Genomic DNA, 22,935 nt, shown 5'->3' with positions numbered 1-22,935 from the left:
AACAAGATTGTGAAAAAGAGGAATGCATATTGATACCTTATGTCCAAGATGCCATCAATCAGAGGAAACCATTCACCATGCTTTGTTTTCGTGTCCTTTTGCACAAATGGTCTGGCGATTTTCTGCGACTTCTTCTCTAAACATCAATAACATCCCACCATCTGCAGAGGATACTATCACTCAATTGATATCTTTCTCTAAACGATCTAAAAACAATTTTGACTCTACTATGCCTTTTATTTTTCTCTGGCATATATGGAAAGCAAGGAACAATCAGGTCTTCAATAACTTTCGTGAAAGCGCAACTAAAACAGTTTTACAGGCTAAATCGGATACAAAGGAATGGATCAGCAATGTAAAAAATCTGGTGGTCACACAACATGTAACACAACCGAGTACCAATTCTTGGTTACCTCCAGAGCATCCGACTCTCAAATGTAATTTTGATGCAAGTTATGACATTCATAACCAACAGGCAACAGGTGGCTGGATTTTTTAGGAATTATCAAGGTGAAGCTCAAGCATGGGGTGCTACAAGACTGAATTATGCAGGACCACCATTAGAAGCTGAGACAAAAGGTCTTTTAGTTGCATTACACCAAGTTTGGATAAGAGGATATCAATTTGTGGTCTTTGAAGGAGATTGTGAGGTGCTAATCAAATTGGTTCATGGTCACACACTGAATGCTTAGTTAACAAACTTACTCCTTGATATAAAAGTTTGGTCTTCAAAATTAAACAAAGTTTCTTTTGTTTTTACATATCTTAGCAAAATTTGGTTGTATTGATAGGGAATATTATTCTGATTCTGTTTCAAAGCCAGATTGGTTAAATAACTTTCTCTGTAAAGATTTTCCTTAATCAATATATTTCATTTGTGGAAAAAAAAATATTATTTTAATTTTTATTTTAATAGACATTTTTAAAATTCGTGCATCGAGCGGATCTTAATCTAATATTGATATAATAATGTATGCTTAAAAAATAACAATTATTATGTTAAGTTGTTTTTTTTCTTCTATAAAGCAATTATTAGGTTTTCTTTGCAAAAGAAAACACCTAATCCTTCAGAAAAGGATTCTTTAGCACCTTAAAAAGGTTAAAGACAGACTCATCCTAATTAAAGCACTCTTCTTCGCTTTTTTTCCTGACGATTTGACGAGACTCTCCTATCCACCACAAAGGAATCATTTGTTACCGAAAATATCAGTAAACTTACAATTGGTTGGAATCTTAAAATGTCTAATTAATAAGCTGATTCGTATGATTGAACTAGACAAAAGATTTCCATCAATTGTATTACATCATTCCCACTTCGCAATTGCATTAATATATACTTGTTTCAAAAAGAAAGTAATTAGAAAATATATTAATATATATGAAACGTCCAAATTAAAGGTTGTTGATTAACCCTAGTCACATACCATTTTGTACGTTTTCTTTAACAAACATATATAGGTTGTCCTATTCCTAATATGTACTAAAATTTGGGCTATAAATTAAAGCGATTAAAAGTTGGATATTACTCATCTAAATCCAGCTTCTTGCTTAAAACGATAAACTAACATTAAGCTAACATAAACTAGAAATTAATCTAAGCTCTTATCCTTCTGTTTGGGCAATCAATCTAAGAGTAATTTTTTAATTTAATTTAATGTTTGGTTAAAAAAAACTAGAAATTAATAGGTTGTTAAAAATAATAATAATAATAATACTTCTTGCTACTACTTAAAATTTTCAGTAGGATAAACTAACATTAAGCTAAGTTCTACGATTCTAACTTCTACCTAATTAAACATACATAATACAGTAACCCGATTTTATTTGTGGGTCACATCATTTGGACAAAGCGTAATCGGAGGCGTATTGACATTGTAAGATATCGATCCCACATGTTAATATCTCTTTGCTAACTATCAAAAAATAGTAATTCATTATTTGGTTCTAGTTTATGTATTAGTGTAATATTTGTGGAGTAGTAATTTCTTAGGTAGTTATCATTAATTTGAAAATGATAAAATTCATATAATTTTGACTAAATCTGCTTAGTTATTTATCTGTTAGATAAGTTAAAGTTATTATGTCACACAATTTTTATGTCATTTTCCGTCATATAAACTAAGTTATGTCAAAACTCAAAAGCCACTATCAATATTTCTGTTTGATTTTAGACTCTTGTATACTGAAAATTTAGAAGAATACATATACAGAGAGATTGTGAAAACAAAATATATTTGAAAAAAGGTTACTATAACAAAAGAAGAGAAAAGATTGGTGTTTTGTTATATTTCCAAAGGAGAAAAATAAAGAAAAATAGGATAGGCGCAACAAAAGACTGAAACAAAGACAAAAGAGGAAACTGAAGCTTTTGACTGATTCAACATATCCTCACGTGTACTTGCTTTTTCCTCCCGTAGATACCGGGCAACCCTCACCTCCAAATTTGTCTAACATTTATTGTAATCTTTTAATATAAAAATGAAATAGTATAATGTTGTTTCATCTTTTTTCTTTTATTTTTACTAACGTATATCATCACTCTTACATGTTTTTATACATTTTTTTGGAATACTTTATAACATGTTATGCATATGTAATATACTAATATGTTTTAACATAACTACGAAAATATTAAATCTATACCCATCCACAGTGACTTGTTTGTTAATAATATGACAATATGTATTGTGCCCGGTATTGTGTAGTGTACGTTTGAACTCGAGTGATAGGACAACGGCGATTTTAACACCGACAGGTCCGACACCAATATGCTGCGACATACTGTATCTTGTTCTTGTAATCATATGTGATGACTGATGAGTATATTCATTGTAGCGGATTGATCAAAGATGGGATTAGGATATATGACTTGCAAACCCAAATTCAAGGGACTAGAACCGACTGGGGTCAGTTATTTACGCTTGTAGAAACAAGAGGATGAATTATTTTGGAATTAGTATTTTCAGCCCAACTTATTCATCTATTGTTAGCCCATGATCGTAAAGGTGGTAGTACTTGAAGAAGGAGCATTTTAGTTTAAAACTTCGTTATTTGGAAATCCATGTTAAGTTTTTTCTCTTCTTTTAAGATTAAGATGTTTAAAAATGCAAAATACAATAAAAAAAATTAGTACATCATTAATATGAAAGTAGAACTGATCCTAAGAACTCGCATCAGTAAATATTGGTCTTTGTAAAATTAATTTTACATTTTGTTGTAGTGTATTTTGCTTAATATTGATCTTTATTTAATTTTCTGAAGAGGGAATATATATTTGTTGTTTAGGGAAAAAGATTTTTTATAGTTTGGCAATACGACCCTAAATTTCTTAAATTTGTAAATTAAAGATATAGAATATATGCCACCTAAATGATTTAACATAGAACGATAACAATACTAACAAGTTTACAACAGTTAACCTAAAACACTATCTTTCTCAGCACGCAAGGTCTTTAGCTTCTCAGCCTCCAATTCAATTTTAAGCTTCTCCACCATCTCTAGAAGCTCTTCTTCTCTACTCTTCTCTTCCTTTTCCCCACTCAATGCTTCGATTATAATCGACACTCTCGCTCTTTGATGCTCTAAGCTTTTCTTCAACACTTTCAGTTTCTCTAACACCAAATCTTTATCAAACCCCACAACCTGAGCTTCCTGGTTCTTAGCTTCCTCCTTTGACAAATCGAAACCGAGTTCAGACCCGGTTATTGTGATGTTCTCGTCTTCTTTTGGTTTGTCTTGGATTTGATCTTCTCTACGTGGACTGGACTCAGAAGTGTCTGATTCAGTAGTTGGGAATACTGGACTAAGTTGGAGATCGTCTTCACGAAAATTCCAACCACTGATTCTCCTGTTCTTCACTATCTCTTCATCTTCATCTTCTTCATCATCTCCAACACTCTTGATCAATATATGACTCTCTATAAACGTCTGCTCTGCATTTGACAACGTCTGCAACACGTTCTTGACCACAAAGTCGACTCCTTTACAGTTCTTGAAGAACGGGTGCTTCAACAACTTCTCTGCAGATGGTCTTTTAGCAGGATCTTGCTCTAGACACAAACCAACCATTTCTCTAAATGCTTTTGAGAACTTCTTGTTACCCTTTTTGCTGCTTCCGCTTGTACTGATCTCGTAATCTGAAAAATGAAACCTTTTGGTGATCTTCATCAGCAGGCTCTTCAACGGCGGTAAGTGAGATAATGGAGGTCTCCCGTGAGCTAACTCCAACGCTGTTATCCCGAACGACCAAATGTCTGCTTTGAAACCGTACCCTGTGTGAGAGTGAACCACTTCCGGAGCCATCCAATACGGCGTTCCCGCTATATCAGTTAACCTCAAAGAAGACGATGTGGTTCCAGAGGACGTCGTGACAGGTTCATAGATCGATGCAGATACTCCGAAATCAGCGAGCTTTACGGATCCATCAGAATCTACAAGAATGTTACCGGCCTTGATGTCACGGTGCAAATGGCCCTGATCGTGAAGGTACGATATTGCACTCAGTGTTTCCTTGAGGAAGACGGAAATGCAGTTTTCTGGTAACCCACTGGGAAAAGAAGAAGAGACGATGGAATGAAGAGAGCCGCATGACATGAAAGGCATAACCACCCAAAGGCATCGATCAACGGTGAAAGAACAATAAGCATTGAGGATATTCGGGTGAGAAAGCAGAGACATAGTCTTGGTTTCACGGCGAAGACTGTCGAAGTCAGCCCGAGACTGATCAAGATTGATAGCTTTGATGGCAACTACCATTGAGTTCATGGGAATGCATATGGCCTTGTAGACTGAAGCACTAACACCAACGCCTATCTTGCAGATGATCTCGTAGGCCTCAGCATCAAGAGGGAATTCGAGCTTGTTACGAGCCATAAGAGATATAAGATGAGTACACTCTCAGTTATTGAATCGTTAGTTTTTTGGTGGAAGTGTGGTCTTTTTGAGGCTAATAGTAGTATAAGGCTATTCATATAGGTGTGAAAAAGGAAAGAGTTGGTTTAGCATGTGAACTCCAAAAAAAAAAAAAAAGCCTTAAATGTCAAAAAGCATAAACCTTATCTCTTACTTACAGGTGATGAATATGTTGATGAAACAATAAGATGAAGCATGTGAAAGTGCTAACTAACTAACCTTAGTTAATGAGATCCTAAACCTTTGGCCTTTTCAAGGACCCAAAGGGCAAACACAATCTTTCCACTTCAAACGTCATGAGAACTCTTCAGTCATTTACATACCATACCCTTTTCTAGTTAAGATCAACTAATTGATCAAAAAGTTTACAGAAACAAGCAGAGATTTACATTAGCATCAATGAAATAAGTCACTCCATGGTAACAACTAACAAGAATACTTAATGAGTTAATGAAGAAGAAGGGTGTGTGATTGCACGGTAGCTTGATGTAACATATGAGCATTCCCGTGACAACAAAAACACTACAGGCTTGGGTAAGAGACAAAAACAAAATGGAGCTATCAATATAGCTGTCCTCATATCACAGAAATTTAGAGCTACAGTCAGATATTCAGATATCTAGACCCATTTAAAGATATTTTTCGTGGCACTTCTGAAGCACTTGCTTTTGCCGTTGACCACATGAGAAGGAAAGAGAGAATAGAGCAAAGACGTCAGCCTTCTTGGCATCTGGTAAAATGAATTGTTCAAGCATTCAAACATCAGTATGCTAAGATAAAATTGTCCATGAAACAGGACTTGTATAATTAAAAAAACTGAGATATGAGTCTCGATGTCCTTAAAACCTACTACTATATAATGGGCACAAGCCTGAAACTTATGGAACCTACTCAAACACACTCCACTGTTTACTTTGTCTCACACCCAAAGCAAATGCAAGTAAATCATTGCAGTCCAAAACTCTAAGCTACACAGCCAAGAAAATAAGAAAACTTGTACCTGTAATTATGTGTTTCTTATTCCATGAAGTGAAGCTCGGTGTGCAACATAGCAGCTGCACACTTTTCCAATTGAACACATACACGCTTTAGCCTGAACTTGTCTCTGCTCTGAAATAAACTCGCGAACCCTCTGATTTTTACTTCGCATGGGCTCAATCATACTTTCTGTCTCCTGATTGATCTGGTTTGAAAGATGACCCTCCAGAAAACTAAATAATGCTCCTAATGTCATCTTTCCTAAATCCACCTCCACCACTGTACCACGCTCATTCTTCAAATCTTCTTCAACAGGACAGCTTAGACCTTGCAATCCAGCATCAGTATCCTCCTCACCTTCAAAGCTCTTCTGCTCTGCTGTCTTCTTCTTCTTCTTCTCACAACTCTTTCTAGCTCGTTTTAAGACCATCTCCAATTCCAAATAAGAATCCCCAACAATATCAATCTTCTTGCTTCTTGTAGCTCTTGTATTCCTCTTCTCCTTTAAAGTCTCTTCCTTTTCTACAATTCCAATGCTCTTGCTCCTTGCAGCCTCACTGTTCACTCTCTTCTTGACTACACTCCCTAAAACTTCCTCTCCCATTGCACAATCCTCAATTTCAACTTTAATTGAATCTTCAACTTCTTCTAATCCATCAGAAAACCCTGATTTCTCAGAATTCTCAATTTTTCTAACTTTCCTAACCCTAGAACTCGGCTTATTCACATTCCCCACATCAAAACCCTTTTCTTCATCAGAGACATCCCCAAAATCGTTACTTTCGGAAACCCTAACCCTAATTCGCTTCCCCGAATTACCCTGACGCTTATTGTTTCTCCTTGGTCGAGGCGGAAGCTTCTTCTTCTGCTCCTCCTGAACATCATTATCATCTATCACAAAGTTCACAACAACAGATGTATACTCACCGAGTTTGATAACATCGCCGTCTCGTAGATCTACCGGCGTCTCAGAATCGAGAGCAGTCGAGTTTAATACAGTACCGTTGGAAGATCCAAGATCCTGGATTGCCCAATTCCCAGAAACCGATTCTGCGATCCGGAGGTGCTTGGTGGAGATCCCGGTGTCTTTGATTGCGATTTCGTTACCACGAACGATTCGACCGATACGAATCGTTGACCCGGGTTTGTAATCTAGAGTATCGCCTTCTCTTGGACCCTTGATAATTGCTAACCTCAGCGACGGTGTTACCATTGTTCACTGTAACCGAATCGAACCGTTGCCCTTGAAGCTTGACTTGAGTCCCGAATGGCAATTTGAATTTTGGGTTAAGCGACTTTAGCACGTGTGAGATTTGTTCGCACGCCCCTGTGCTTACTCAATTTTGAAAAAAGGATCCATCATTTTAAACTGCGGTAATGCTGTTCAATCTCACTTTCCGTTTAAACTCGGTTTGATATTTTTGGTTTTTCAGCTAATAAATAACTAGTATTTAACCCGTAGATTGTAGGATGAAATGGGTTTGAATCCCTGTTTTAAAAATCCCCGTCTAGCAACGATTATGCCCCGCAAAATCTCTAGACTCATCCCCTTCGCCTAGATTAATGACTAATCCCCATCTACCATCGATTATCCAATTATGCCCGTCTAATTTGATTATAACCTATCTAATCCGATTATTTCCCGCTTAATTTTGTATATACCGATTATTTTTAAAGCCAAATATAAATCAAATATATATATTTTTGTTATTTAGACATTTAAATTAAGAGTTTATGATGTTTTACAATAAGTAATGTATAAATTTTAATGAAAAATCATAAATTTTTCTTTTAAAATTATGTTTTTATGTGTTTACGGTTATTTTAAAAACAGTACTATAGTTTTATATTTTATTTGATATATTTTTTAACATAAACAGAATTATTCATATATTTAATACTATATATTTGAATTTTATTATTAATTTAATAAAATAACCCTAAAACTAGTCCCCGATTAATTCTCGTTTAATCTCCGATTTTCTTGTTAGGCACTAGTCTCACTCCGACCGCCCGACTAGCGCCTAACGATTTCTAAAATAGGGGTTTAAATCAATATAACTACAAAAATAAAATACCATTAATTTGATATTTTGTTTTTATCAAAAAATTGTTAATCTCTAACATCATTATGCATATACGAAGTTGGCAACAACTTACGGTCAAACTCCATTTTTAGTGTTGATTGGGTTTGATAAACCAGCGGAAATAGACGGTTGAAGAACATGTTATTCAGGCTATCAGCCAAAAAGTGTAGAGCTGTTTATCTTCTTCATTATGAGTTTTTTTCTAAAACTAATCTTATAATTGTTCTCTCTAGATTTCTGGGTGAATAATACAAAGCTTTTAATAACTTTATAAAAGTCTGAATCCAATAACTCAAATTTGTTAAGATTTTAAATGACTTTTTATAAATCACAAACTAATAACACTAAACTTTAACAAAATTTTGATCTAATAATAACAGATTCTACGTAACATTTAAAATCTTTAAAACTCTATTAAAATCTCACACCAATAACCTCACTTAGGGTTTTAATTTTATCCTAATGAGTAAATGACCCATTAGTATTTGACAAAACGTTGCTTCTATAATCTTTTTTTTTTTTTTGATCAAACGTTGCTTCTATAATCTAAAACCCAACAACAGTAATTAATTATTAGAGTATATTCCTCTCATTACCGAACACAAACGCGCTTAGATCCGACGCGTAGTTAATATATTGTCGGTCAACGAAAGCGCCACGTCATCTCCACCGTGCTGTATCCCCCCTTATCATCTCTTATCACCCGCCAACGTCGTTTCAAGCACAGCAAATATCATTTTTTCTTTCCGATTAAATCACCAAACTCGATTAAAATAATAAAAAATTATATTATCCCTTCTTCTCCGTCGTCTTCGTCTTCGTCTTGGATTCTCATGATTCATGTCGTTTAAATTTCTGGCGATCTCAGAATCCCATTTTCCTTCGGGAATCTGACATTTTTTTTTTCTTATCCGAATTGGATTAAAAACCCACCGCCATGGATGAGACTTATTCTGATCTGTTGCATTTCTTCAAGAACCCTTCGTTTACAGAAACATTCGTCGACGTCTTGCTATGTGCAGTCCCGATTTGGCTAGCTGTTATGATCGGTTTATTGATCGGATGGTCTTGGCGTCCTAGATGGACCGGATTGATCTATTTAGGGTTTCGTTCTAAGCTTCGGTTTCTTTGGACTGCACCTCCTGGTTTTGGTGCTCGTCGTCTTTGGCTTGCTTTCACCGCTCTCTCTGCTTTCTCCGTTTGTCGCACCATCTGGTCTAGGAACGACAACAGAGCTAATAAATCGTCGGTTGGGTCTGCTTCCCCTGTTGAAGAAACTGATGAATCGGGGTTAGTGTATATGATATTAGCTGAAGCAATATAGATATACAAGTTTGGTTCTCTGTTTTGAAACGTAACGTTTGCTTTTTAATTGAGCTAGATTAAGGTATTTAGTTTGCATTATCTTTTAGTATAGCAATCACATTGGGGAAAAGAAGTGATTTTTCTTTTTTTTTTTTTATGGGTTAATTGATTTTGGTTATAATCTGAGGGTATTTGTACTGCAGGGGTAGCAATAATACAACATTGGTGACAGAGGATATTGTGACAGAGAATGATTTAGAGCATCTGCTTCAGCTGCTTGAAGTTGGGAATGCAAATATGGAGTGGCAACCTATGATGGATAAGACTACTCCTAATATGAGCTACCAGGCTTGGCGTCATGAGCCTGAGGTAATCTCACATTTTTAACTCTTTGCTTTGTATCCGTTTTGTTATGGTACTGACTTTAATTATGTAGATCAAGGAAATAGCTAAGTCATTGAGTAGTAGGCCAGATGCTTTGTTGTAAAAATGAATCCTTAAGAGAAACTTGTTACACATATGACTCAGAGACCTGGTTTTAGATTATTGGTAATTATTTGTCTTATCCTTTGAGATTTTTAATAGTATTCATTGTGTTTCCTTGTTTAGCTCTGGTTCCTTTTGGGCACTATGTGATGCAATTGCTGCATTTACTCCTTTGTGTGACATATTTGTGACTCTTTTTTACTTGAAACTGTTTTCTTGCTCTATAGAATTGGGGAATTTTTAATTACTAGATAATAGAAACATTTTATCTGCTTGTGTTTTTAGCCTGAAAGGTTGTATTGTTTATCAGTCAGGTCCAGTTATTTATCGCAGTCAAACTGTGTTTGAGGATGCAACTCCAGATATTGTTAGGGATTTCTTCTGGGATGATGAGTTTCGACCTAAATGGGATTTTATGCTTGCCAACTTCAAAACTTTGGAGGAGGACACTCAGACAGGAACAATGATTGTCCAGTGGAGAAAAAAGGTTTCTGGACTATTGATACTTTGGTCATCTTAGTAAGCAACTCCCAGTTTAACAACTGTTGTCATTACTAATTTCTTTTGTTTGCAGTTTCCCTTTTTCTGTAGTGACCGAGAGTATATCATTGGCCGGAGAATATGGGAGTCTGGAAAGAAGTACTATTGTGTGACAAAGGTAATGTCATACTACGTTAACTTGTTGTTGCCTTCCACGGGTCGATTGCGTGTAGCATTTATCTCTGTAGGAGAAAGAATATCAAAGTTTGGCTTTGAGAATTCTAAATGCCTGGAGATACTTGTCACTTAATTTCCAGTTCTATCAAGTTTCATTGAATCATCACTATATCAGTGAAAAACATGGGTCAAATAAAGAAAAATCCAACATCTGTTTCACTTAAACCTCACATGAAGTTTTTATGGTGAAACAATGCTCAAAGCTCAGAACTAAGGCGCTTATCTTCTTTGATATTTCATGGAACATGCTTCTACTTCTCTGGGAGATGCATTTTATGGATATATCAGAGAAGATAAGCGCCTTATCTCTATAATGCATAAGCATAAGGTTATCTTCTTTGTTAGGTTTATCCAGCACTAAATGAAGCTCAAATCTTAGAACTATACCTAACATCTGTTCGATATTGTAGGGAGTTCCTTATCCAGCTCTACCAAAGCGTGATAAGCCAAGGCGTGTTGAGCTTTATTTCTCGAGTTGGGTTATCAGAGCAGGTAAGCCTTTTAAAGTGCAAGTCTTCTTTGTTAAGCTGGGATATAATTTGTTTTTAAGCAAATTAAAACAATTGCAGTTGAATCCCGAAAAGGAGATGGACAGCAAACAGCTTGTGAAGTATCCCTAGTCCACTATGAAGATATGGGAATCCCAAAAGATGTGGCAAAGTTAGGTGTCCGTCATGGCATGTGGGGAGCCGTCAAGAAGCTAAACTCTGGTTTACGAGCCTACCAGGCCGCCAGAAAATCAGGCTCACCTCTATCACATATCGCCCAAATGGCAAGGATCACAACAAAATTGAACATGGATTCTGCAGAATCATCATCAAGAGATGAAGACAGAAGCAGAGCAATGGATTATGCAAGGAGACAACGAGACCATTTGAGAATGGACTGGAAATGGGTTGTTGTAGGAGGTGTCGCATTGGCTTGCGGCCTTCACACCGGGGTCATTGGTAAGGCTTTACTCGCTGGAGCTGGCCAGAGACTGGCTCGTAGGTGAAAAACCTTGTCGATTTCTTATTATATCTTCCCTTGACAGAAAAGAGAAACATATACATATATAACCCAGGGAAATGTATTTTTCTTGCTACTCCTATGAGAACGGCATGTGGTTTTGATGGTGAACCATGTAGAATAGTATCTTTGAACTTGTGGGTCTAAATTATTTGAAACCTATCTTGTTACAGAGGAGAGTGAGATGTGTATTTTATAAACTATATAAATCTACATAGCTTCCGAAAGCTTAAAATCTTTGCATGTGACGCACTTGGTATCTCTCATTGATTGATCAACATCGAGCAAGATGTCAAGACTTATCTTCCGCAGCAATTAAATGCACAGTGCACAGAAGCCGTTCTTTGTTACCGCTTATGGTTGCACATGAAGTTCCTCATTCTGCAGATCTACAGAGGTTGTTTCTGGTGTTGTGGAGGATGCCAAATCATCACCAAACTCAGTGTCTGATTCATCTGATTCCTAGAGTTCATCATCTGAATCAAGTCCAACATCTGTTTCAGATAGTGAACCCTTGGTCTGGATCTCACCTTCTTCACCATCTTCTCCCTCGTCTTTGTATGTATCTAGAAACACGTCATTCTCCTCTCCCTACAAGAAACAAAGATAACAAGGGAATATAAGACATCAAACCCAACATTCATGATGGAAATTCAAGAAAATATAAAGATTATAGGGCAAGCATATCATACATCTGTTTCTTCGGTCTCCTCATCAGAAGAATAAGCCATGTCAAGTTTGTCGTATAACGCTTCATCTCCCTTCTCTTTTACAAGTTCAACTTGTTCCTGACAGAATGGATTCAAGGTCTCGGGTTAGCAAAATATTGCAGAACAAGAATATGCGTTTGTTGTTTGATTAGTAAATGATATATAGATAACTCAAACCATACAATTTCAGCTCGCAACTGCTCTGACTTCGCCTGTACCGCCTCAATGTGTTTAATAAGAGCCTGTTGAATAAAAAGTATCAAAATAAGGAAGCAAACTAAGTGTAAGTTCTTGACCTGATTGGTCACAAAAGTAAAAATCAATGATAAGTTTGCAGATTTTGAGATCAACAAACGTTGTTGCATATTCTTTTTATCACGAACCTCACGTTTTTGGAGCTCAACAGAACGTGCTAAAGCTTTCCTCTTTGTCAAGAGGTTTTTAGGCCTCATCATAGAAGGACGCTTATAGTCTTTTCCTCTATACACGATTATGGCATAGCCTTTCGAAATTTTGTCAACAGAGACCAGGATACCTCCGCTTTCGGCTTCAAGGGCTATTGCCACTTTCTTCGCACCCTCAAAAGTTTTAGCCTTAACAAGAATCTTGATCAGCTCCCGATATTTCCAGTGCAAGTGCATGTTCTCCACAGTCCCATCAAACACCCCTCTTCTACCTGAAGTAATAAATTCAAGTTTCTCAGACGAGTCCATATCCCAAAGAACACAGGTCAAACATACTCAACTACACAACACATCCGAAAAAGATGGTTTACCAAGAAGTAAGAAAGCTTTCATCTTCAATCCGAGCTTTTGGAACATAAATCTCTCTTCCTCAGTTATGCCCTCAAGGTCTGTTCTCTGCTCTGCTGGCTTCAGAGATTCCTCCACCTTAGCTAAAGCCCGTTCAGCTTTCAGCAACTTTTTCTCAGCCTAGAAAAGTTCATTTAAAATTTAATAATCAGTTTAATTCCAGGAGAAATCTATTTACTCATTATGTGAAACATAACTTGACAGGTAGGAAGTACAAGGTCAAGTCAGGAACTCACAAAAGCAAGTTTCCTTTCCAACTTCCTGACAAGTTTTGCAGATCTCATTTTCTCAACCTCTTGTTTCATTTCCTCCACATGATCATCGTTATCCAGATTCTTTCCCCACTTACCAGTTGCATCAAGAGTTTCTCCAAGAGTGCCGGCAGAAACAAGGTTTTGATTAACTTTAGTACTGGGGACAACCAGAGCCGACGATGCTCTTATTCTTGCCTGTTCCTCTTCGTCTTGCAAAGTCCTAGCAAGGTTTTGATTAGCTTTATTAGATGGGACAACCAGAGCCGATGATGCTCTTAGACGTGCTTGTTCCTCTTCGTCTTGCAAAGTCCCTGCAAGCCTCTCCTTCTCCATTAATGCTTCAGCTACATCTAGTGACAAAAAATTCTTTCCTCTGTAGAAAACCAAGAAGTCTTTGTTCCTAGAGAGTAGCATACCTCCCGTCAATCTCTGCAGTCACTTACCAAGATCATGATATCAAACAGTTAGCATCAAATATGGACACCTTCTAATTTGTTCTAAAAACATCTATATTAATATAATAACAGTTACATGTGATTCGGTTCTGAATCCTTATTACCTTGATGTCCTCAGCCATTCTCTCGCTGGTGGTCAGTTGTACACCACGTTTGAGGGCAACCTTGGCAATCAAACTCTTTTGCCATAACTTAACTATGGCTGTTGCCAACCCTTGCATCTGTCTACTTCGACCTGTCCATCAAAAGAAATTCTCACTCTTCAAAGACTTTATTAGGCTCTACAAAAAGTCATAAAGGAAATCCAATACCTAAAGCAAAGTGTGGAGGAAGAACTGTAGCAAGTCTTCTTAAAGCGGTTGCCTCCTTTGTTCCCAAAGTTGATCGCACTCCATAAGGAAGTGCTCTGAAAGGAGGTTCGTAACCAGGAACGATCCCTGGAAGCAAATCAGCATCAACAGGTAATGGATAACCTCCCTGCCAGTCCGAGTACCGAGGACCAAGACCCTCTAACAGTTCATTTATTTCATCTTCATAGTCTACTTCCTGCTGGGATGTTCTGTCATTATTTACCACAATGGTTGTCTCCTTCTCTAGCTGCTGAGGAAGATGCACTTGTTGAACACTATGATCAACTGTACTTATACTTCTAGGTAACGAAGACGGTGATGTCTCTGTTCTTCTGTATATTTGCTTGTTCAGGTTACCTGATGCCTGCCTGTTGCTGCCGCCTTTGTAGTTGTACAAGGCCATAGAAGTCCCTGACCTCCAAATCACCAAACCACCAGTTTTTCTCTGTTACAGTGAAGGCATAATTAGTATTACACTAGACCATGAACAAGAAAGGACATAAGAAACAAAGTACTACTTCTCAATTTAAAAACTCCATATATCATTGTACACTGATTGGGGGCTCATAAGAATAAAAACCTCTACTATCTCATGCATCCTTCTCATGTTCAGTGCACTTGATCCTTCAATCTTGAGTCTCACAATCTCTGAGCTCTTCCACTTATCCTGAATTGCATCTACCACAGCCTGAGTAACACCTGCACCCGTAACTCTCATCTTGCTCTTTGTTCGAAACATCACATTCCTCAATCGGTTCATCTCTGATTCCGAAAGAGTCATCTCCGCCAACGAGTATCTACTCTCCTTCTTAGCTGTCCACTCTCCATTTACCAACTCCTTCTTATCCTTAGAACTCACCTTCTCCCAAGGAAACCTAACTTCATCACTCCCCCTAAATTCACCAAACGGTGATCCCTCCGAGAATCCACCTCTTTCTTCTCCTTCTCCAACATAAACCCTATCCTCCACTGACCGTTTCTCAATCCTTGTCTCTTGTTCAACTTCCTTATCCTGAAACTGATCATCATCTACATATCCATACTCTTTCAATCTCTCCACAATCTTCTCCATTGTACTACTACTCCCACCACCACCAACATCACTACTTGGACTACTACTCTCACCACGGATAAGACCTAAATCCGCAAATCTCTCTTCTTTTCTACGATTCAACACAACCTTTGAAGGTCCATACTGACTCTGCTTCTGTGTTCTACTCCAATTCTCATTCCTACTACTTTCACACGATAATCGTTTAACCTTTTTCATAAAAGAGAAACCAAATCTCCTCGAAGTAGCACTGTTATAAGACCTGAGTGAAATCGATGAACTGGTTCCATGGAAATTGCAGAAGGAGCTTCCCAACGAATCGAATATTTTCGCCGAAGTAGTCGTCGTCGTCGTTGGACAAAAATGGCGACTTGAACTAATCGCCATTTCTGACACAAAACACTCTCAATTGGGTACTCAAATAAAATATGATTCCGCAAAGATACACCAAAAAAAGTCTTGAGCTTTGATTCCTTCAGGTAACGATACTGCGAAAGCTCTGAGCCTGTGTTATCCATGGCGGGGAAAGGTGTTCGAGATGATTACAGGGTTGTTTGGATACTTGGTTTATCTTAACCAGACTAAGAACAAAGCTTTTTTAACGAACATGATTCCAAAAGAAGGCGCATAATAGAAATTTATATTTGAGTATGGCTAACATGCGCCCAATATCAGAAATGAAGAGAGTTCAGTAACGTACGCCTTATGACTGGATCTATATTTTTCTCAGTCAAAAATAGATAGAAGTGAAGCAATCTCTGTTTTGTATGATAAAATTCTTGAGGGTGCTTCTCTCTCTGCCCTTACGATCTCTTGGCTCCTGTCATCTATGTGATATCAAATTTTGATTTCAAGGTTAGATTTTTCTCTTGCTACTACTTAATTTTTTTGCAAAAATTTCGCCTTAATCTTTGTTGTTGTTGTTGTTGTTGTTGTTGAAATTGGGACATGTAGTTATTATTATAAAAAGGTTGGTTTTGGTTTCGATATGGTATGTGGGTTCTGTTTCTCATTGTTTTTGAAAACAAGAGGGAAAAATTCAAACTTTTTGATATTCACGATGTTGGGTTTCACTGTAAATGAGGTTGTAATGGTGGAAGTAGCATCGAACGGTGTGTTTTCATTTACTGTTGTAACGTTTTTTTTTTGAATTGGCATTTAAACCTCCGCCAATTTGTTGTCATCAGTCCAAAAGATATTTCTTTTGAGTTTTTGAGATCAGACTGTTACATATGTTTCTGTAGCTAAGTTAGTGTCGGAATCTTGGATAAATGTCTATTTCTCTGGAAGGTTTTATGTGGTTTGCTTTGAGAAGGGAGAAAGGAATCTTCTTGTATCTCGTTAGGATCTCTTCAGGTTGTGTGATTTTCTCAGATATTATTGATCTCTAGTCTTGTTGCTGCAGTTTTAGTGTTTTTTTTTTTTTTTTTTTTTTGTTTAATGTATATTAGCAGTTCCAATTTTGATTACTTTACTTTGAATTTTTGTCTCTTGGTTGATTTCTCTGCTCTGATGTAGAATTGAGTAAGCTGATCAGTTAAGTCTTAGCAGCTCTAAGTTCTTCTTATGCAAGTACCATATAAGGTTAAATGCTCTAAGTTGAACCTATATAGCCATTATAAAAATTGGTATCTGCGGTTGAGTTAAACGTTATGTTTTCTTTATGACCTGCGTTTTTGCTGCTTTACATTTTTTATTGATGGCTTGATGGTTATCATTTACACTTTAGGACTCATTTTCGGTTGTGTTTTTTTTATGAATAATGTGTGACCCTAATCTACTTGTGTCTGTGTCTTTTGATATGAATCCTCTTTGAACCTATAGTCTCCTGTGGTTCCTCAGGTGACAGTTGAACCGGATGTTTTCAGAAGTAGAAATATCTCGGGACGTCGCTATATGTGCCGACCACTTGAATGGCCAATCGCCTCACCAACAGATTCTATACAAACTTCTCCAAGATCTAATACACGAGAAAGCATGCAGGGAACACGGATTCTATCTCGGCATCACCTCTCTAAAAAGCATCGGTGACAAGAAGAACAACAACATCGACAACGAAGACAATCATCAAGCAGGCATCCTCACATTCCCGGTCTCCTTCACATGCCGCACATTCTTGCCTGCAAGAGGAGATGTCTTGCAAGGGATTGTAAAACAAGTATTGTGGAACGGAGTTTTCATCAGGTCAGGACCACTTAGATACGCATACCTCTCGCTCTTGAAAATGCCGGATTACCATTATGTCCACTCGCAGTCGGAGAACGAGAAACCGTATTTTCAAAAAGATGATCGCTCCAAGATCGCTGTTGGAGTTGTTGTGCGGTTCGTGGTGTTGGCTGTGCGGTTTAAGGAGAGACCACACAAAAGAAGAAACGACTATTATGTTCTCGCGACTTTGGAAGGCTACAGGAAAGTTGGTCCCATCTCTCTTACAGGTTCGGATGAGCCGTACATGTGATTTGTTGTATTACTCCTTAAGTTGAAGTCTTTAGATACTTTTTGGTTCTAGGATAATCTCAGTTTCACTAGGTTGTTTTCTTATTTGTTCTTTCGTATAGGTGAATGAACCCATCTGTTTCTCAAGATAATGTTATAGTCAAATGTATGCTTGTATTGTAATACTCATTGATTCTACTGTTCGCTATCAAATTAAAAGCAGATATGATTAGCTTTTAAAGGCATACCCGAGGAGATTCATAAAACTACGAAACTCCAAATGTATTTAGAACCTCAAACTTTATCATTAAGCCAAACAGAAACAGAACTGGTCCATAAATTTCCAACAGAGTATATGATCAATTGGTTGAAGCCAAACCAGATCGACAAGAAATATCTATAAACGGAACACGTCTTGGTTACACTTACCTGTACACAAGTTGAAATGCGTTGGTGGTATCTTCAAACACCATCAAACTCATTGAAAAAGATAATCCTCATCCAAACTTCTCTGAAGCACTAAACCCTATCATTAACACCTTCAGAATCAGGGCACATACAGTATTTATATTCGTCATCACCATGGAGACATCTTCCATCTCCGAATATATCAGCAGACTCTGGATGCTCTTGCGTGGTCTCGTAAAGACCATCGAACAAACTCTACATCTATGAATTGATCGAGAGCCAGCTGCTCTTGTTTGGTGTATCCATCATCCAAGTTTCCTGTAGCTATGATCTGATCCTGTTCTTGAGCGATCTTGTTGAAATGATCTGTAGGTAAAGAATCTGATATTGCAGAAGTGGACTGAAGATTTAGGGTTTCGTATGGAACAAGATCCTCTCTTCTTGATGTCGTTGTTCTTCACGTCATCTTGATGATCTCTCTGATTCACAGAGTCCACACGATCACGCAGTTCCTTCAGGTTTCTCAACATCTTAGACATGGAGTCGATCGCACCCCTCAACTCCTCTGGATTCTCCGATTCAGCAAGATCCTCGTCTTCCCACCATAATCCCCCTAACCCTCCAAGATTATCTGATTCTTCACGAATAGAACGCTGATCGTTGAGAAAAGCAGCAACAACAACATCAATGTCGAGTGACCGAATGAGTAGAAAGAGGCGTGAGAGTTGGATGAACAAGGAGTCGTCAAGATTGTCATTTGTGCACCGGACAGAAGACAAAGCTTAGAGGCGTTTGGAGAAAGCAACGGCTCGTGACTCTTTCTTCTTATTCTTCTTCATCGGAATTTTCTTCTTCTTGCCTCCCATTATGTTTGTAGAATTTTACAGATATTTTGATTAGGGACACACCACACACACTCGCTCTCTCTATTTATAGATAGGGTATGTAACAAGAAACCCTCAAACAAAAAGGTTTGTTATTTTCTTTCTTTCTTTTAATTTCCTTTTGATTATACATACTATTATACAAATATACTAGATTTTAATCTGCCATAGACTATATTTTAAAAAACTGCAAAATACACTGCACGAAAAGTTATTTGTTATTAAAAATATTAAAATTTAAATTTTATATGTTTGTTAATTTTGTTTATTTGTTTAGTGTTTAAGATTGTATAATTGTATTTTGATTAATAATTCTATGATTTAACCCACAATATACCACAATTTTGTTTTACATAATAACAAGAGTTTCATGGTTCAAAAATGTTGAATCTCGTCTGAATCATCATTTGTCAGGACTATTCGGGGATATTAATTTTATCAATTTTAATAGATATCTATTACTCGAATATTTATAGAGTTAACAAAATAATGAAATGATTTTTTTATAATATTAATTTAAATTAATATCGATCCAAACATATCGTCCTATCATATAACCTCGTCCCGTGATATTTTAACTCGCGGTATACTGTGGGATAATTTTTTTCTTTATTCACTTAATTTTTAATATTTATTGTTTTGTATTATAAGGATTATATTGAGTGAGTTAGTATGATATTTATTAAGATTGTAACTATTTAATATAACATTTTATAAAATTGCCTCTTTTTATATAGTTTAAATAATTCTTATAAAGTTTATATATTTATAATATATGAAACTTCATAAAAATCTAAATATATTATTAATCTTTAAATGTGTTATAAATTTTAACGTTTCATAACGTTTTGTAATATTTAATTTTTTTATAAAATATAAATATGTGTATATATTTTTAAATGTTTAAATATTTATAATAGTTTAAAACTTTTCAAAAGTTTAAATTATTTAAAAGAAAAAACCGAAATAAACCGAATAAACCTTTTTTATATAACAAAATGGAAATGTTCCTGAATTTTTAGGGACATTTGCAAAAAGGTTTGGTTTATTTCTACAATGCTTTCGTTTCAAAATATTCAAAAATCTAGGGTTGATCTCTACAAGCTAAGCATGTGTATTATTAATGTTGTCGTCTATTGCCGAACAGGTTTCGCAGGAATTTTTTTTTTAAATAAAAACATTTTGTACCGGAGGACATTAATCCTGGTAAGTGTTTTTTGATGTTGAATATGTGTCTCATCTATATGAATTTGGTTTCTTTTCCATATATCTGAAATAAAACTCCTTAGTATTAAACCTTTTTGAGATGCCCGTGAGAGTGCACCGTCAATCATTTTAGTCAACGTGCAGGAGGCAATGAGAGTGAATTCAAGACGTATCAAAACAGAGCTCTTTGCTTGTGCAGATGCAGGTAAAAAGGTTAATAAAAATAAAGAAACCTCAACAGAAACGTGACATCTCTCTCTCTACAGTGAGTTTTCTTTTCTATAAAACAAGTATTTCTTTAAAAGACTTACATCATTAACTATTAACTAGGTGTTGTTCGTTTCATTATCTTGACATGCAACATTCAGATACTGTTCCTTTGTGTTTTTGGTTTAATTCATCCAGAAATTGTATCTAAAACAAACTATGTTTGTTTTGTAATCTGGTATAAATATCTAGATACAATACATAAAAATGACTAAAATACATTTCATTTTGTAGTTTAGTGATTTTGATTATGTTTATAGTTAAATAATTTTCTTATAAAATTTAAATAAACATCTAATAAATATTTAAAAATGAAATCATCTTTTATAATTTAAAAATATACTATAAAAAATATTTTGGTTATATTAATTAACATTAAACATGTGTTTTCTAAAATAACACAAAACACATTAAGCATGTATTTTGTTTCTAAAATAACACCAAAAATAACTTTAATAACTTTAATATGATCCAACAAAACCTTATAGTAATTTTCTAAAACATGAATTTGTTCAAAATATGTTTTATGTTTAGAAGATAACAAATTCAAAAGTGGTCCATCGATTTGAACAAACACAACAATACGAGTGTGCTATCAATTTGAAAAATAAGTGTCCACTTCTCTCAATGTGCCATGGTTCCCCTGCAACAATCACAACTCATGTCTATGGACCCATGAGTGATGATCCTCCTCCTTGAGACAAGAGTGTCATGGTTCCCCTGCAACAATCAGAACTCATCATAAGCCATCAATTAGACATTCGCATCTTTACCATGGTACATGAACAATATCAAGTACTAGTGTCATAAAAATCTCTCCAATATTGACCAAACAAAGCCATAAAAACAATCAACGAGCCAAATCAACATAAGGCTAGTATTATGAATGCAAAAATCTCAAAACCAAACAAGAATCACAACCAAAACTTCTCCAATATCTCTCTAATCCTAGCCGCTACATGAACAAACAAAACAAACACAAGAATCAATGAAAGGAGTGTCGTACCATAGTCTTTTGTGAAACTGTTGTGATGCTAATACGGAAGTTGACATCCTCTTCCTATCTTTTCAGTTATAACATCACGTAGAGCCTCCATTGCTCTATCACCAGTTGGAATGTAAGGAATATGTTCAATGTTACCTTCTTCTTCATTTTCTACAGCTTGGTCACCATGATTCTCATAATCATCTACCACCTCCCAATAAGCAAAATCACAGTCTTCATAGTGTGAATCTCGAATAAAGTTGTGAAGTGCCATAGTTGCTGTCACAATCTTTATCCACTTTTTCAGCTCATACTTAGATTGTTTCCTATCTAAAATCCTCCACTTTGCTTTCCAAACACCAAATGTTCTCTCTATCATAGAACGCAAACTAGCATGTCTACGGTTAAACAGCTCTTTTGTGCTAGTAGGTGGTCCTCCCCTTGCAAACAGATCAAGATGGTACCTAGCTCTACGATGAGGCCCTAGATAACCGGTTCTAGTTGGGTAACCTGAGTCTACTAGATAATACTTGCCATTTGGTGGATGAGGGAAGGAAGGTTCATGAGTAGCACAATGTGTTAACACCTTGGTGTCATGTGCTCTACCAGGAACTCCAACATAAGAAAATAAAAATCTTATGCTGAAGTTACATATCGCTAGAACATTTATTGTTGGTTCTGATTTTCTACCTCTATATGCTTCTGCACTATTAGATGGAGGGCGAACAGATATATGGGTTCCATCCAAAGCACCAATGCAGTTTTCAAAAAAAGGCCAATACCTACCATCTTTAACTAGTTTAGGACTAGGTTTTGCAAACTCACCTCTGGATGGCTTCACTATATCTGCTGCAAGCTTCAAAAGAACCCCTAAAACATCATCTAACTTTCTTTTTACTGTATCCAAAGAATGCTGATATCGTTCAGCTAAGACCCGAACTGTTACATCTTGTGCCACCATTTCAATAAAAATCGCTACACTCTCTTCAAGATAGACATGGAATGATTCTTCAAGTTTATATTTATGTGATAGCACCTGACATAAACTCAGAAACGTACCTTGATTCATACGCAGGATATCAAAACACTGTTTCTCAGACTCATACATAAATCGTTGCACCCGACGCCAACCTCCTCCTCGATCTGTCCTTTGCATCTCTCTATTAGTATTAACTCCATAAACTTCTTGAATTGCAGAATACATACGTTCTTCTTCCTTTAATATCAAGTCCATGTCATCATCCTCAAATGATAGAGAGATCCATTCAAATCAAAAATTAAAAGCTCACTAGAAGCTCAAATCAAAATCTAAAAGCTCACTCATATGAGCATCCAAAGCATCTAAAAGCTCACTTATTTTCCCAAATCTCAACTAAAAGTTGGAATCCATCACTAACAAAGAGAAGAACACAACTAAAAGAGATCGTTGAAGGGATGAAGGATTCAAAAAGTCTTACCTCTGAAATTCAAAGAAGCAAGGGACGAGATGAACGATTCAGTGGGAGCAGCTCAATGAGAGATGCTTCGTTCTTCTTCCGAGACGAGACGTAGAAGGAGGAGAGAAAGCCCAATTCGTTACAGGTGCTATGGAGAAGGAGAAGAGGAGAGGAATGTGGAGAATCGTC

General features: G+C 36.4%; 4 protein-coding genes and 2 pseudogenes across 13 annotated transcripts; 2 read left to right on the top strand and 4 right to left on the bottom strand.

The window, feature by feature from the left end:
- Positions 1–3,273: 3,273 nt before the first annotated feature.
- LOC104723757 (serine/threonine-protein kinase BLUS1 pseudogene) lies at positions 3,274–5,027 on the bottom strand (annotated as a pseudogene). The gene has a single exon (XR_015571117.1). The product of XR_015571117.1 is annotated as a serine/threonine-protein kinase BLUS1 pseudogene (transcript).
- A 248-nt stretch (positions 5,028–5,275) lies between these two features.
- Positions 5,276–7,298, bottom strand: LOC104723756 (FHA domain-containing protein At4g14490 pseudogene; annotated as a pseudogene). Its single transcript, XR_015571121.1, has 2 exons — positions 5,912–7,298; positions 5,276–5,641 (listed from the first exon to the last, which is right to left on the bottom strand). The product of XR_015571121.1 is annotated as an FHA domain-containing protein At4g14490 pseudogene (transcript).
- A 1,250-nt stretch (positions 7,299–8,548) lies between these two features.
- Positions 8,549–11,719, top strand: LOC104723752 (uncharacterized). 5 transcript variants are annotated; one of them, XM_010442151.3, is made up of 6 exons: positions 8,549–9,266; positions 9,485–9,650; positions 10,078–10,254; positions 10,342–10,425; positions 10,895–10,976; positions 11,054–11,719. In XM_010442151.3, the coding sequence occupies exons 1-6, from the start codon at positions 8,914–8,916 to the stop codon at positions 11,476–11,478; spliced, it is 1,287 nt and encodes a 428-aa protein (XP_010440453.1). In that variant the 5' UTR covers positions 8,549–8,913; the 3' UTR covers positions 11,479–11,719. The 5 variants fall into 5 exon arrangements, 2 of the variants coding, with proteins under 2 accessions (XP_010440453.1, XP_087327964.1); XR_015571120.1 differs by having other exon boundaries at positions 8,639–9,266; positions 10,342–10,686; positions 10,783–10,976; XR_015571119.1 differs by having other exon boundaries at positions 8,639–9,266; positions 10,342–10,686; positions 10,778–10,976.
- Positions 11,614–16,058, bottom strand: LOC104723753 (CRM-domain containing factor CFM3B, chloroplastic). 2 transcript variants are annotated; one of them, XR_015571116.1, is made up of 9 exons: positions 14,654–16,058; positions 14,035–14,518; positions 13,828–13,958; positions 13,251–13,706; positions 12,978–13,134; positions 12,586–12,878; positions 12,385–12,444; positions 12,185–12,280; positions 11,614–12,083 (listed from the first exon to the last, which is right to left on the bottom strand). XR_015571116.1 is itself a non-coding variant. In XM_019232717.2 (9 exons), the coding sequence occupies exons 1-9, from the start codon at positions 15,509–15,511 to the stop codon at positions 11,955–11,957; spliced, it is 2,655 nt and encodes an 884-aa protein (XP_019088262.1). In that variant the 5' UTR covers positions 15,512–16,058; the 3' UTR covers positions 11,614–11,954. The 2 variants fall into 2 exon arrangements, 1 of the variants encoding a protein (XP_019088262.1); XM_019232717.2 differs by having other exon boundaries at positions 13,251–13,697.
- On the top strand, positions 15,844–17,801 carry LOC104723754 (DNA-directed RNA polymerase subunit 7-like protein). 3 transcript variants are annotated; one of them, XM_010442152.3, is made up of 2 exons: positions 15,844–15,979; positions 16,967–17,801. In XM_010442152.3, exon 2 carries the CDS (start codon positions 16,983–16,985, stop codon positions 17,580–17,582), a length of 600 nt encoding a protein of 199 aa, XP_010440454.1. In that variant the 5' UTR covers positions 15,844–15,979; positions 16,967–16,982; the 3' UTR covers positions 17,583–17,801. The 3 variants fall into 3 exon arrangements, with proteins under 3 accessions (XP_010440454.1, XP_010440455.1, XP_087327965.1); XM_010442153.3 differs by having other exon boundaries at positions 15,860–15,979; positions 16,949–17,801; XM_087471839.1 differs by lacking the exon at positions 15,844–15,979 and adding an exon at positions 16,341–16,480.
- Positions 17,802–21,348: 3,547 nt separating this feature from the next.
- LOC104728110 (uncharacterized) lies at positions 21,349–22,550 on the bottom strand. The gene has a single exon (XM_010447140.2). It carries the CDS (start codon positions 22,542–22,544, stop codon positions 21,360–21,362), a length of 1,185 nt encoding a protein of 394 aa, XP_010445442.2. The 5' UTR covers positions 22,545–22,550; the 3' UTR covers positions 21,349–21,359.
- Positions 22,551–22,935: the final 385 nt, after the last annotated feature.

The sequence above is a fragment of the Camelina sativa genome, chromosome 11 (genome assembly GCF_030686135.1).
Source record: "Camelina sativa cultivar CO46 ecotype springtype chromosome 11, ASM3068613v1".
NCBI lineage: Eukaryota > Viridiplantae > Streptophyta > Magnoliopsida > Brassicales > Brassicaceae > Camelina > Camelina sativa.
This window is presented reverse-complemented; position numbering and strand designations above follow the sequence as displayed.

Bases quoted from the DNA above. Each gene is read 5' to 3' on its own strand.
- LOC104723752 (XM_010442151.3), top strand. From the start codon at position 8,914: ATGGATGAGACTTATTCTGATCTGTTGCATTTCTTCAAGAACCCTTCG. The intron at 10,426-10,894 runs GTAATGTCATAC...TCGATATTGTAG, and splicing joins AGTACTATTGTGTGACAAAG to GGAGTTCCTTATCCAGCTCT. The intron at 10,977-11,053 runs GTAAGCCTTTTA...AAACAATTGCAG, and splicing joins GAGTTGGGTTATCAGAGCAG to TTGAATCCCGAAAAGGAGAT.
- LOC104723753 (XM_019232717.2), bottom strand. From the start codon at position 15,511: ATGGCGATTAGTTCAAGTCGCCATTTTTGTCCAACGACGACGACGACT. The intron at 13,698-13,827 runs GTAATAAGGATT...AAGTGACTGCAG, and splicing joins GAATGGCTGAGGACATCAAG to AGATTGACGGGAGGTATGCT. The intron at 12,879-12,977 runs GTAAACCATCTT...TTATTACTTCAG, and splicing joins GAAAGCTTTCTTACTTCTTG to GTAGAAGAGGGGTGTTTGAT.
- LOC104723754 (XM_010442152.3), top strand. From the start codon at position 16,983: ATGTTTTCAGAAGTAGAAATATCTCGGGACGTCGCTATATGTGCCGAC.
- LOC104728110 (XM_010447140.2), bottom strand. From the start codon at position 22,544: ATGGACTTGATATTAAAGGAAGAAGAACGTATGTATTCTGCAATTCAA.